The following is a 14823-nucleotide window of genomic DNA, read 5'->3' on the forward strand; positions in this document are numbered from 1 at the left end:
ACTTATTCCCTGGAATGGATGAGCAGCTTTCAAAGGGGTTGTGAACTGTAATTATATTGATGACCTACTGTATCCTCCGTAAGGGTCATCGATAGCCGACTTCTTGTAACCCCGCCAATCAGTTGTTTGAAGGGTTGTAGTGCATCCTTTGTGGCAGCGGCGGTGCAAGGTATTTATAGCTGTTGTAATTACCCTGCAAGGGACACAGCATGCAGGTAAACACTGAAGAGAATAGGCCACAAGCCCTTCAAACACCAGCAAAGGTGCCGGGGGTTGGACCCTCCCGATCTGATATTGATAAGCTATCCTGGAGATCATTACAGCGCACAGCTCCTTTAAAAGGGGTATTCCCATCTAGTAAAGATTTCAGCATATTCTGCCCTCTCCACCCAGGATTCCCCTTCTCGTATACCTACAGGTCAATGGTTATGGCCACTGCTGAACTTCAGCGGTGGCCGTGCTTGCACTGTTCCATCTAGTCATTTCACACTGAGGATGGCAAGGTTGCATCTCCATAGAGCTGAATATGACAACACTAGCGCATGCTCAGTATCATCTGTGTATCCTACTCTGATCTATAGTATTAGCAAACATGCTAGCAGACCCCTTAAATAAAGCCTGTTGCAGCACACGGTTATCTCTAGGACTTCAGGGTTTTCATTGCAGCATGGAATTCCTAGAGCCTAATACACAAAGTCATGTTTCACTCCTCACACAGCGGCTACAGCATGGAGGAGGAGTAGAGCTTCCTACACACAGCGACCAGAGTATCTGCATGGAGGAGGAGAGCTTCTCACACACAGCGACCAGAGGAGTATCTGCATGGAGGAGAGCTTCTCACACACAGTGACGGGAGGGGTACCTGCATGGAGGAGGAGAGCTTCCCACACACAGCGACCAGAGGAGTATCTGCAGGGAGAAGAGCTTCCTAAACACAGCGACCAAATGAGTATCTGCATGGAGGAGGAGGGAGGAAGAGAGCTTTCCATGCAGAGTGACCGGAGGGGTATCTGCATGTAGGAAGAGGAGACCCTTTCACACACAGCGACCAGAGGAGAATCTGCATGGAGGAGGAGAGCTTCCCACACACAGCGACCACAGGGGTGTACGCATGGAGGAGAGCTTCCCATACAGAGCGACCAGAAGGTTATCTGCATGGAGGAGTAGACCTTCCCACAGACAGTGGCCAGAGGGGCATCTGCATTGAGGAAGATGAGGATAGCTTCCCACACACAGCGACCAGAGGGGCATCTGCATTGAGGAAGATGAGGAGAGCTTCCCACACACAGCGACCAGAGGAGTACCTGCATTGAGGAGGAGAGCTTCCCACACAGAGACCAGAGAAGTACCTGCATGGAGGAGGAGGAGAGCTTCCCACACACAGTGACCAGAGGGGTACCTGCATGGAGGAGGAGAGCTTCCCACACACAGTGACCAGAGGAGTACGAGAGCTTCTCACACACAGTGACCAGAGGGGCATCTGCATTGAGGAAGATGAGGAGAGCTTCCCACACACAGCGACCAGAGGAGTACCTGCATGGAGGAGGAGGAGAGCTTCCCACACACAGTGACCAGAGGGGTACCTGCATGGAGGAGGAGAGCTTCCCACACACAGTGACCAGAGGAGTACGAGAGCTTCTCACGCACAGTGACCAGAGGAGTACCTGCATGGAGGAGGAGAGCTTCCCACACACAGCGACCAGAGGAGTATCTGCAGGGAGAAGAGCTTCCTAAACACAGCGACCAAAGGAGTATCTGCATGGAGGAGGAGGGAGGAAGAGAGCTTTCCATGAACAGTGACCAGAGGGGTATCTGCATGTAGGAAGAGGAGACCCTTTCACACACAGCGACCAGAGGAGAATCTGCATGGAGGAGGAGAGCTTCCCACACACAGCGACCACAGGGGTGTACGCATGGAGGAGAGCTTCCCATACAGCGCGACCAGAGGGTTATCCGCATGGAGGAGGAGGAGGAGGAGGAGGAGGAGGAGGAGGAGACCTTCCCACAGACAGTGGCCAGAGGGGCATCTGCATTGAGGAAGATGAGGAGAGCTTCCCACACACAGCGACCAGAGGAGTACCTGCATGGAGGAGGAGAGCTTCCCACACACAGCGACCAGAGAAGTACCTGCATGGAGGAGGAGAGCTTCCCACACACAGCGACCAGAGGAGTACCTGCATGGAGGAGGAGAGCTTCCCACACACAGCGACCAGAGAAGTACCTGCATGGAGGAGGAGAGCTTCCCACACACAGCGACCAGAGGAGTACCTGCATGGAGGAGGAGAGCTTCCCACACACAGCGACCAGAGAGGTACCTGCATGGAGGAGGAGAGCTTCCCACACACAGCGACCAGAGGAGTACCTGCATGGAGGAGGAGAGCTTCCCACACACAGAGACCAGAGAAGTACCTGCATGGAGGAGGAGAGCTTCCCACACACAGCGACCAGAGAAGTACCTGCATGGAGGAGGAGAGCTTCCCACACACAGAGACCAGAGAAGTACCTGCATGGAGGAGGAGAGCTTCCCACACACAGAGACCAGAGGAGTACCTGCATGGAGGAGGAGAGGTTCCCACACACAGCGACCAGAGAAGTACCTGCATGGAGGTGGAGAGCTTCCCACACACAGCGACCAGAGAAGTACCTGCATGGAGGAGGAGAGGTTCCCACACACAGCGACCAGAGGAGTACCTGCATGGAGGAGGAGAGCTTCCCACACACAGAGACCAGAGGAGTACCTGCATGGAGGAGGAGAGCTTCCCACACACAGCGACCAGAGGGGTACCTGCATGGAGGAGGAGGAGAGCTTCCCACACACAGCGACCAGAGAAGTACCTGCATGGAGGAGGAGAGCTTCCCACACACAGCGACCAGAGGGGAGGAGGGACAGGGATATCTGCATCAGTCAATTAGTGTAGAGTCCTCCAGCTTCACAGTCGCTGCTTTGTGTTAACATCTTTCTTGCTAAAAGAGTCTGAAACAGCGTTATAAGGGGTCCTCACAAGCAGTAGGAGGGGTTAAAGGGGTTGTTGTTTTTTTGGTCTTTGTACGTTTCTATCGAAGCAATTTTAAGGGGGTTTTCAATCCACTTCCTTCATCTGCAGTGGCCCTGTCCTTCTAGGTAGCTGAGCGTCACTTGACCTGTGAGGGAGTAGGCCAACATCTGTGAAGGCTGTGCTAGATGGAGCAACAGGCCATGCCTCCTGCACTGCCCGATCTGCTGTCTGCCCCGTGTCTCAGCTCCCACTGGAGGCGTCAGCAGATTTAAATCCCCTCTACCATCAGCAGCACAGACTTGGGTACTGAGCAGCTGCAGGGCTTCCCCTCCCCCGGCAGTGAGGAGACAAAAGACAAATGCTGTGCACAGGATCCTCCATCCTGACCTTGAGGACACAGCTGACAGACCGGAGGAGTTCTCTCCTCTGTACTCATCTGCTGGCTGTGAGGAAGGGACTGCAGAGCATTGCACAAGAACAGGTGGGGGGGATCCTGTATCGGCAGAGTCGTTGTACCCTCTAGCCCCCGACCTGTTTCTGGTTGTTTTTATCTGCACGACAGGAAGATGCAGCGCCGACATCAGAAGCGACACGAGGCAAGTACCATCTGTGTGAGGGGTCCGGGCCTATGGGGGAGCATTATAGGTCTTGGATAACCCCTTTAACTGTTTGTCTAGCTGTGTGCAGTCATCTAATAAACCTCATCTCTAAATTACTAATTGGTCATGAACCAAACTCGGAGAAGGACTGAGCTTTACTGAGCAGAGATAAGAAGCCGTGCGCCAACTGCCTGACAGAAGAGAGGGAATGCTAATCCTACTACTCGAGCATCTCGGCCCTGTGCAGAGAAAAGGGCTCCATAATTTTAATAAAGACCAAATCAAAAAATATATTTTTAACTCATAATGAGTACAATGCACTAATAAAAAAATTGCCCCAAAAAGGTGAACAAAATCCTCAACTGCCACCAGTCATATGTTTTGTTAGACGCTGTGATAATGAGCGCGCTGCCTTAGAAAGGACACCCACCCCCCACCCCCCGAGCTGACCGGATGAGCAATTAGAACAATGAATGTAGAGATCTCTGTATTAGGTCTGATTCATGGAGCCTCTGGCAATAAGCAGCTGGATGTGGCCAAGCGCTGCCTCGTCGATCAGTCACATGACCTTTCGGCAGCTCAGTTCCTTTCAAGTAAACGGGACTGAGGTGCAATACCAAGCACGGCCACTATCCGATGTGAAGAAGCAACCCATGCACAGCTGTGGTGCTGTTCCTGTGTTTCTCTAACCCTGGACATTCAGCATAATGTTAGAAAGAGAAAAAATAAATAAAAATTGGCAGGCAGGCGAGGGGCAGCGCGCAAGGCAGGCAAGGGGCTGCGCGCCAGATGGTCTGCATTTCTGCTGGTACAGAGTTCAACGATGCAAGCAGAGAATCACAGGAGATAATAGGTGGCAGCCTATAACAGGAAAAATAACCGCGGGCAGAAGCCTATAACAGAGAAGGTAACTGCAGGCAGAGGCCTATAACAGAGAAGGTAACTGCAGGCAGAGGCCTATAACAGAGAAGGTAACTGCAGGCAGCTGGCAGAGGCCTATAACAGAGAAGGTAACTGCAGGCAGAGGCCTATAACAGAGAAGGTAACTGCAGGCAGAGGCCTATAACAGAGAAGGTAACTGCAGGCAGCTGGCAGAGGCCTATAACAGAGAAGGTAACTGCAGGCAGCTGGCAGAGGCCTATAACAGAGAAGGTAACTGCAGGCAGAGGCCTATAACAGAGAAGGTAACTGCAGGCAGAGGCCTATAACAGAGAAGGTAACTGCAGGCAGAGGCCTATAACAGAGAAGGTAACTGCAGGCAGAGGCCTATAACAGAGAAGGTAACTGCAGGCAGAGGCCTATAACAGAGAAGGTAACTGCAGGCAGAGGCCTATAACAGAGAAGGTAACCCTGATTCTGGACAATGTTGCACTCCCCCATCCCCTTGAACAGAAACTGTGAGAAACCCTCTTCTGGATCAGCAGCACTTGAAGCTTCATTCTGTGCTGAGATTTGATCCCTTTCTGCAGAGCCTGTGTCTTCCTCAGTAGTGCAGCCTATGTCAGGACATAATGAAATGTTTCAATCCCTCTTTAGTAAAGCCTAGCCCCTAGAAGGAAGCACTGTGCCCATTCTCACCACTCATCGTTCTCCTTCTCGCCACTATTAGACTGGGTGGAGGAGCTCGCCTTCCTCTGGCTCTTCCTTGGTGGCTGCAGAGATTTCTTTTTCTTGGGAAGCGTCCGTCTCTCTGGCCTCCGATTCCCTTTTCTACGGGACAGGTTCACCTTCCTACAAGACAGAGCGAAGCATAAAACCAGGCCTACAAAGTGGTGGGTGTAATATGTGCGCTGCCCCGGCCCGTGTGTGCCAGCGATGATGTGCGCTGCCCCGGCCCGTGTGTGCCAGCGATGATGTGCGCTGCCCCGGCCCGTGTGTGCCAGCGAGGATGTGCGCTGCCCCGGCCCGTGTGTGCCAGCAAGGATGTGCGCTGCCCCGGCCCGTGTGTGCCAGCAGAGGATGTGCGCTGCCCCGGCCCGTGTGTGCCAGCGAGGATGTGCGCTGCCCCGGCCCGTGTGTGCCAGCGAGGATGTGCGCTGCCCCGGCCCGTGTGTGCCAGCGAGGATGTGCGCTGCCCCGGCCCGTGTGTGCCAGCGAGGATGTGCGCTGCCCCGGCCCGTGTGTGCCAGCGAGGATGTGCGCTGCCCCGGCCCGTGTGTACCAGCGATGATGTGCGCTGCCCCGGCCCGTGTGTACCAGCGATGATGTGCGCTGCCCCGGCCCGTGTGTACCAGCGATGATGTGCGCTGCCCCGGCCCGTGTGTACCAGCGATGATGTGCGCTGCCCCGGCCCGTGTGTACCAGCGAGGATGTGCGCTGCCCGGCCCGTGTGTACCAGCGAGGATGTGCGCTGCCCCGGCCCGTGTGTACCAGCGATGATGTGCGCTGCCCCGGCCCGTGTGTACCAGCGATGATGTGCGCTGCCCCGGCCCGTGTGTGCCAGCGATGAAGTGCGCTGCCCCGGCCCGTGTGTACCAACGATGATGTGCGCTGCCCCGGCCCGTGTGTACCAACGATGATGTGCGCTGCCCCGGCCCGTGTGTACCAGCGATGATGTGCGCTGCCCCGGCCCGTGTGTACCAGCGATGATGTGCGCTGCCCCGGCCCGTGTGCACCAGCGATGATGTGCGCTGCCCCGGCCCGTGTGTACCAGCGATGATGTGCGCTGCCCCGGCCCGTGTGTACCAGCGATGATGTGCGCTGCCCCGGCCCGTGTGTACCAGCGATGATGTGCGCTGCCCCGGCCCGTGTGTACCAGCGATGATGTGCGCTGCCCCGGCCCGTGTGTACCAGCGATGATGTGCGCTGCCCCGGCCCGTGTGTACCAGCGATGATGTGCGCTGCCCCGGCCCGTGTGTACCAGCGATGATGTGCGCTGCCCCGGCCCGTGTGTACCAGCGAGGATGTGCGCTGCCCCGGCCCGTGTGTACCAGCGAGGATGTGCGCTGCCCCGGCCCGTGTGTACCAGCGAGGATGTGCGCTGCCCCGGCCCGTGTGTACCAGCGAGGATGTGCGCTGCCCCGGCCCGTGTGTACCAGCGAGGATGTGCGCTGCCCCGGCCCGTGTGTACCAGCGAGGATGTGCGCTGCCCCGGCCCGTGTGTACCAGTGATGTGCGCTGCCCCGGCCAGTGTGTACCAGCGATGATGTGCGCTGCCCCGGCCCGTGTGTACCAGCGATGATGTGCGCTGCCCCGGCCCGTGTGTACCAGCGATGATGTGCGCTGCCCCGGCCCGTGTGTACCAGCGATGATGTGCGCTGCCCCGGCCCGTGTGTACCAGCGAGGATGTGCGCTGCCCCGGCCCGTGTGTACCAGTGATGTGCGCTGCCCCGGCCAGTGTGTACCAGTGATGATGTGCGCTGCCCCGGCCCGTGTGTACCAGCGATGATGTGCGCTGCCCCGACCCGTGTGTACCAGCGATGATGTGCGCTGCCCCGACCCGTGTGTACCAGCGATGATGTGCGCTGCCCCGGCCCGTGTGTACCAGCGATGTGCGCTGCCCCGGCCCGTGTGTACCAGCGATGATGTGCGCTGCCCCGGCCCGTGTGTACCAGTGATGATGTGCGCTGCCCCGGCCCGTGTGTACCAGTGATGATGTGCGCTGCCCCGGCCCGTGTGTACCAGTGAGGATGTGCGCTGCCCCGGCCCGTGTGTACCAGCGATGATGTGCGCTGCCCCGACCCGTGTGTACCAGTGATGTGCGCTGCCCCGACCCGTGTGTACCAGTGATGATGTGCCGTTGCTTTTCCTCTTCTCCCTTCACCCCCTGCTAGATCAGCCTCTGCTTCCCTGCCTGAACACAGTGTTTCACTGCTTAGTGACCAGGCACGCGACCCTGCCCCCGCAGGGCAACAGCTCATGGCTCACCTCTTAGGTGAAAAGTCGGGGTCTTCACAGGAAACGGCGTCACATGAAGACTCAAGGTGAGAGGACGAGCTGGAGAAGAGATGCTGCTGATCCGCAAGAGAAAACCAATTCTGAGGTTCAATCCTCTGCAGAGGACGCTGCCGTGCGTACGTCTTTAGAACACCACCCCGAGCACGCCCACATCGTGCTGCCATACCTGAGCATGACAGGGAAAAACATCAATGTGCACGCCCCCATAACACATGTAAATCCTAAAGACCCCCCGCCCCGGTATAATCTACATAGACACATATCCAGACCCCCCCCCCCCAGTATAATCTACATATACACATATCCAGACCCCCCCCCCAGTATAATCTACATAGACACATATCCAGAACCCCCCCCCAGTATAATCTACATAGACACATATCCAGACACCCCCCTCCCCCAGTATAATCTACATGGACACATATCCAGACACCCCCCCCCAGTATAATCTACATATACACATCCAGACACCCCCCCCCCCAGTATAATCTACATATACACATCCAGACACCGCCCCCCCCAGTATAATCTACATAGACACATCCAGACACCCCCCCCCCCAGTATAATCTACATAGACACATCCAGACACCCCCCCCCCAGTATAATCTACATAGACACATCCAGACACCCCCCCCCCAGTATAATCTACATAGACACATCCAGACACCCCCCCCCAGTATAATCTACATATACACATCCAGACCCCCCCCCCCAGTATAATCTACATATACACATCCAGACCCCCCCCAGTATAATCTACATATACACATCCAGACACCCCCCCCCCAGTATAATCTACATATACACATATCCAGACACCCCCCCCCCCCCCCCAGGTATAATCTACATATACACATCCAGACACCCCCCCCCCCCCCCGATATAATCTACATATACACATCCAGACACCCCCCCCCCCCACACACCCTGGTATAATCTACATATACACATCCAGACACCCCCCCCCCCCCCCGATATAATCTACATATACACATCCAGACACCCCCCCCCACACACCCTGGTATAATCTACATATACACATCCAGACCCCCCCCCCAGTATAATCTACATATACACATCCAGACCCCCCCAGTATAATCTACATATACACATCCAGACCCCCCCCAGTATAATCTACATATCCAGACACCCCCCCAGTATAATCTACATATACACATCCAGACACCCCCCCCCCCAGTATAATCTACATATACACATCCAGACACCGCCCCCCCCAGTATAATCTACATATACACATCCAGACACCCCCCCCCCCCCAGTATAATCTACATAGACACATCCAGACACCCCCCCCCAGTATAATCTACATATACACATCCAGACCCCCCCCAGTATAATCTACATATACACATCCAGACCCCCCCCAGTATAATCTACATATACACATCCAGACCCCCCCCAGTATAATCTACATATACACATCCAGACCCCCCCCAGTATAATCTACATATACACATCCAGACCCCCCCCAGTATAATCTACATATACACATCCAGACCCCCCCCAGTATAATCTACATATACACATCCAGACACCCCCCCAGTATAATCTACATATACACATATCCAGACACCCCCCCCCCCCCCCAGGTATAATCTACATATACACATCCAGACACCCCCCCCCCCCCCCCGGATATAATCTACATATACACATCCAGACACCCCCCCCCCCCCCCCCACACACCCTGGTATAATCTACATATACACATCCAGACCCCCCCCCCCCAGTATAATCTACATATACACATCCAGACCCCCCCAGTATAATCTACATATACACATCCAGACCCCCCCAGTATAATCTACATATCCAGACACCCCCCCAGTATAATCTACATATACACATCCAGACACCCCCCCCCCACACACACACACCCTGGTATAATCTACATATACACATCCAGACCCCCCCCCCCCCCCAGTATAATCTACATATACACATCCAGACACCCCCCCAGTATAATCTACATATACACATCCAGACACCCCCCCAGTATAATCTACATATACACATCCAGACACCCCCCCAGTATAATCTACATATACACATATCCAGACACCCCCCCCCCCCCAGGTATAATCTACATATACACATCCAGACACCCCCCCCCCCCGATATAATCTACATATACACATCCAGACCCCCCCCAGTATAATCTACATATCCAGACACCCCCCCAGTATAATCTACATATACACATCCAGACCCCCCCCCTCCAGCCCCAATTTGCCTATAAATCTGTAATATAGAGGTTTTCACATCTTTCCTTTAAAAGCTGAAATCCGTAAAGCTATTATCTACTACGTTACGAGATGCTTATTCTTAATACTAAGAAAATAAAGTTCCTTTAAAATAAAATTGTGCCAAAGTGGGGTGAACCTTAAACCGTGTGTGATCCCCAACACCTTTTTAATTTTATACCAAACCGATTGTAACTTTTCCCTCGGGTAGCTAGGTACCCCGCTGTCTCTCTGGGACCCCTCATAGTTTCTAATTCGGTATTGCACATGCACCATTGGATTTGTGCGGCCATATAGTAACCTTGATATTCCTCCCCTCTGCCAACCACAGGAACCTCTGCCTAATTCGGACTCTTTTATGGCCCCATATCAGGTCATTGAAAAGCCCATCAATATGATAAAATAAGCATCATTGATCCAAATCGGGCAAGCAGATAGAATGTATAGAATTTGGAGGAGCAGCGCCATTTTAATAAGTGCTATTCTATCCGCTGCCCGAGCGCCAGTTTCTGCCAGACTCCGATTTTGTTTTAATTTTATCCTCCAACGGAGCGAGGTTAAGTTTGATAAAGTCCCCTGCGGGGGCACTGATCTTTACCCCGAGGTAATTTATCTCTGTGGCCACAAGCACGTCTCCGTGTTCCTCTATTCTTCTTTCTATTTTGCAAAGTCCTATTGGGAGATAGACTTTGCCCAGTTAATCTCAAGACCAGAAAGGCGACCAAACTCATTCATTACCTTCATAACATGAATAAGAATATCATCCGCATAAAGACCTCTAATCCCGAACCCAGAGATACGTTCATCCTGTCTCATCAAGCAAGAGGTTCCAGGAATAATGCGAACAGGAGAGAGGGGGCATCCCTGCCTGGTGCCTCGCTGAAGCCCAAATGGGGATGAGCAAGACCCGGCAATACTTCTTCACGCAGTAGGGGAATTATACAATAGCTGTATCCAGCGAGTGAATTCTTTCCCCACATTCATTTCAGACATCCCCCTCCAAAGGAAGTTCTGCTCCACCTTGTCAAAGGCCTTCGCGGCGTCCAGTGACAGGATGGAGCGGTCCTCGCCTCCCCCACCTGAATATTAGTTATAGCGCTATGAATATTAGTGTGGGCCTATCTATTGGGCATGAATCCAGTTTGGTCTGGGTGGATTCATTTTCCTATCACTTTTTTTCAGTCAGATTGCGAATATTTTTGTACATATCTTAAAATCTGTTTTCAAGAGATATTGGGTGGTAAGAATTTGGGTCGTTTAAGTCTTTATCTTTTTTGGGAATAAGAACAATAATGGCCTCCGAAAGTGAGCTAGGAAGAGAGCCCGCTAAATAAGACTCATTGAGGACTCGTAAGAGAAGCGGGAGGAGAACCTCCCCGTGTCTCCTATAGATCTGAAATGGGAGTCCGTCTGAGCCGGGGACGGAGTTACCCTGCATGGAGCCTAGGGCTGCGTGTAGCTCACCTAATTGAATTGGGGCATTTAGAAGAGCCCTTTCATTCTCCACCAGGGTTATAATACCGTGTCCAGTCCCAGAGAAAGAATGTAATGAATTCCCTCTCCACTTCCCCAGTATCAGTCAGAATCCGTCCATTTTTTGCTCTGATACTTTGTATTTTATTCTGACTTTGCTGATTCTGGATTATGGAGGAGAGCAGCCGGCTCGGTTTTCCGGCTTCGCAAAAGTATTTCTGGCCACTAAAGAAAATCCTCTGTTGGCCCTTATTAAAAAGATATTTTTTATGATCTTCCCAAGCTTTATTTAGTTCTTGCATTTTTTTTAAATTCGTTTTATTCCTAAATATCTGCCTTTCTAGCTCCCCTACCCCATCTTCTAATTGTTTTTCCGTTTTCGCAAATATGGCTTTTCTCCTCTTTATTTGTCCCACATACACACCTTGAATGAATGCTTTAAGTGCATCCCACATGAAGTGTATATGAGAGGAACCAACATTAAAGTTTCAGAATTCTACTATCTCGCGGGAGATTCTCTTGTTCATCAAACTCAGCCAATGGGGGGGCTCAACCTGAAATTCCGCATCTGTGGGTTGGACTGATCTGCCTAAACACCAACAAAATGAGAATGATCCGAGACCCCGCAGGGTTCATATATTCCACTCTATGAAATCAGGGGTAGTGAAGGCTATGTCAATCCGGGACATTGCCTCGCAGGACCGACTATAAACACGAAAAAGCTCTTATTCCCATACAAATGTCGCCAGACATCTATAAGCGCCAATTCATGACAAGCTTTATATAGTAAGGTTTCCCCTTTGTTCTTTCCGACCAGAGGACGTGGAGAGTCTGTCTATATCTGGGGACATCACATTGATAAAATGCCCAGCAACTATAATCGGGCATGGAGCCCTACTGCCGGCGAAGGCGGCCAAGCATGAGATACTCTATAGTGCAAATAGTGTATATAAAAGCAAGAATGCAGGTGGTTCCATTCTATTGGCCATGTATAAACACGAATCTCCCCTTGTTATCAATTTTATGCTCCAATGGAATAAAAATCAACCTTCCTGTGGACGTATACACTCACCCCTCGAGAGTTAGCAGTGAAAAAAGAGTGGTACTCATACTTCGCCCATTTCCTTGTCAGGATTTCTTTTTTTCTCACGGTACCACGTGTTTCACTTAGTGCCACTATTGCAGGTAAGTGCCTACACCACAAACACTATGCACCTTTTAATTCTGTCCGACAGCCCACGCACATTCCAGACTCGGACTCTATGCCCCATATCCTACCCGTATACAGGAATTATTGCGGCCGGCCCGGGCCCTCCCCTCAGCTGGAGTTGCATCCATAGCCTTCAGTTCCAAAGGCAGCAAGCGCAAGAAAGGGAGAACAGAACCCAACCCGAGAAATCTCAGATTCGCTCTCCTTGATCTATCCTCCACATCTGTTGCCTTTTAAGTGTTTACACTCTGACTCCAAGTGCGCCGTTCTTTTACTTAAGTTGCTCAGCCCTTCCTTCATCTCTTGAGAGGACCCCTGAAGATCTTTTATATTTCCTCTCATCTTACTCATTTCATCTTTTATTAATGATATCACATTGAACTGATGAGACTGTTAGTGATGAAAATGATGATCAGCCGGCACTCCGTAACAAATGGCGTGGTGCTCGCGTCCGAGATCACGATCTCATAAATATAGTAAGAAAAGACCGGCACTCACTGTAGCTTGAAGAAAAGGAAATCTTTATTGTCACATATAATCCGTGACGCGTTGCGACTCACATCTGGAGCCTTCCTCAAAGGAAGGCTCCAGATGTGAGTCACAACGCGTCACGGATTATATGTGACAATAAAGATTTCCTTTTCTTCAAGCTACAGTGAGTGCCGGTCTTTTCTTACTATGAGACTGTTAGTCAGGTCTCCAAGCGCCACATCGGAGTGGGAGACGCTCCCAGAAGCTCAGTCAATTTTGCTATCCGAGTCCCCTTTTTGTTTTCCGCCTTCCATATTCTCCAAGGAAGACCCTGCATTGTCCTGATCTTGATTATTTTCCCCCGGATCACTACCCCCTTGAGTTCTATGTGCCAGTCTTGTTTTATGTGAGGGAGATTTAAGAAATTTGTCAAGCTTAGTAATAGGGCTAATTATCCCGCCCCCTTAGGGGAAGCTGTCCCCACCGATTTCCTATTTAGTAATTTTGCCGGCATGTTTCAAAACCGAAGTGAGGTGAAGATTTTAACTTGTATTCTTCTCCCCTAATGCTATATAAGAGGGGTAGATAATAGTCTCCCCTGCAGAGGAGCACCACCCTTTTATCTCACCAATTAGTCGCCTCCTCCACAGTTGAGCTAAACCGCACTCGGATTCAGTTATACCCACGACTTTAGAGAGTAGCCCTGAGCGAACCCCTCCAGCAGAAGGGCCACAAAAGTCAAATAGCTAAACCAATATTGCTTCCAGCAATCAAATCATACTACTCCACCAACTATCCTTATTGACAGAGGTTACATCAGGTAATTTCCCATATGACTTAACACAAATCAAATAATAAATAAAAAAAAGTTTATTTCAGTCCTGATGGTTCAAGCTGAACAGTGTGAAAAGGGGACTTAAGCCGGAGTTCTGTTAGTCCTTGAAGCAGCAGAAAATAGAGCCGGTCAAATCCTCAGCGCACAGTGGACTTAGACACTATAGGGTCTCCACTTCCGAGAGCGGGCCTTTCACCAGACCATATCAATGCCTGCTCAAAGTGCGCCGGCACGCCTACCTCTCACTTCATGTCGCTACATTACGGACTTGATCCTTATTCTGATAACTCAATTGGAGCTTAGAGTTGTGAGTAGTCACACTAATGCACAACGATGGGCAAGTTTATATAGTCATCTGAAATCCTTGACATGTTAAAGCCAACTTTACAGGATGATCCATTTGCATTCTTAATAAAATTTGAACAGGCTTCTAGAATGGTGATGGAAATTGAGGAGGATTCTGAAGCCACCTCAACGATAAAGTCATTTGTGAAAAGATTTAAATACCTTGATCCAGTCTCCAGGGAGTTGGCGTTAGAGAAGCTTAGTCTACAAGAGGCAGCGACATTTACTGATCAGATTAGGAGATCGATGAAACAAAGTAACGTAAAGGCCAAAAAAAAAGGATGAAAAACAGATAACGATTCAAGTCATTTTAAACCAAACCGTCCCACGAAAGGGGAATATTCCAAACAGAAAGGAAAGGCGTCGTTTCACAGAGGACAAGTTACTTGTTATCATTGTGGGGAAAATAGGACATTTAAAATGGCAATGTAGGAAATTCTTCAGTGAGACACAAAATTCAGGGAAAGAAAATGGTTTTGTGCCGACAGCTCCTTCTCCGGAGCAGGATCAGTCACCGTCACCGTATGCACCTCTAATACGACAGATTAGAGAATTAACATTGAATAACACAACATACAAGGGGAATTCTTATGGTGATAAGATTGAGGGGACAACTGGTTTGTTACCTTCCCCGTGACTAGGACGAACTCTGACCTCTCATCCTTTGGAAATAGTAGCGCCAGTGTCATTGGGTGAGTGTGGGAGACCATTTGTAATGGGGATCCTTATAG

At 51.3% G+C, this 14823-nt stretch overlaps 1 protein-coding gene across 3 annotated transcripts in view; it reads right to left on the reverse strand.

The window, feature by feature from the left end:
• Window positions 1-14823, reverse strand: part of HASPIN (histone H3 associated protein kinase) — a 134966-nt gene that overhangs the window by 91014 nt on the left and 29129 nt on the right. For 2 of the 3 annotated variants that reach the window (XM_044284042.1, XM_044284043.1), the window contains exons 2-3: window positions 7463-7658; window positions 5174-5326 (exon numbers count right to left, since the gene is read on the reverse strand). The exons of the other annotated variant lie outside the window; for it this stretch is intronic. In XM_044284042.1, coding sequence (XP_044139977.1) covers window positions 5174-5326; window positions 7463-7656 — 347 coding nt within the window. In that variant the 5' untranslated portion in view covers window positions 7657-7658. The remainder of the gene's footprint in view (window positions 1-5173; window positions 5327-7462; window positions 7659-14823) is intronic. 3 annotated transcript variants of the gene reach the window in all.

This window comes from Bufo gargarizans, chromosome 3, assembly GCF_014858855.1.
Source record: "Bufo gargarizans isolate SCDJY-AF-19 chromosome 3, ASM1485885v1, whole genome shotgun sequence".
Lineage (NCBI taxonomy): Eukaryota > Metazoa > Chordata > Amphibia > Anura > Bufonidae > Bufo > Bufo gargarizans.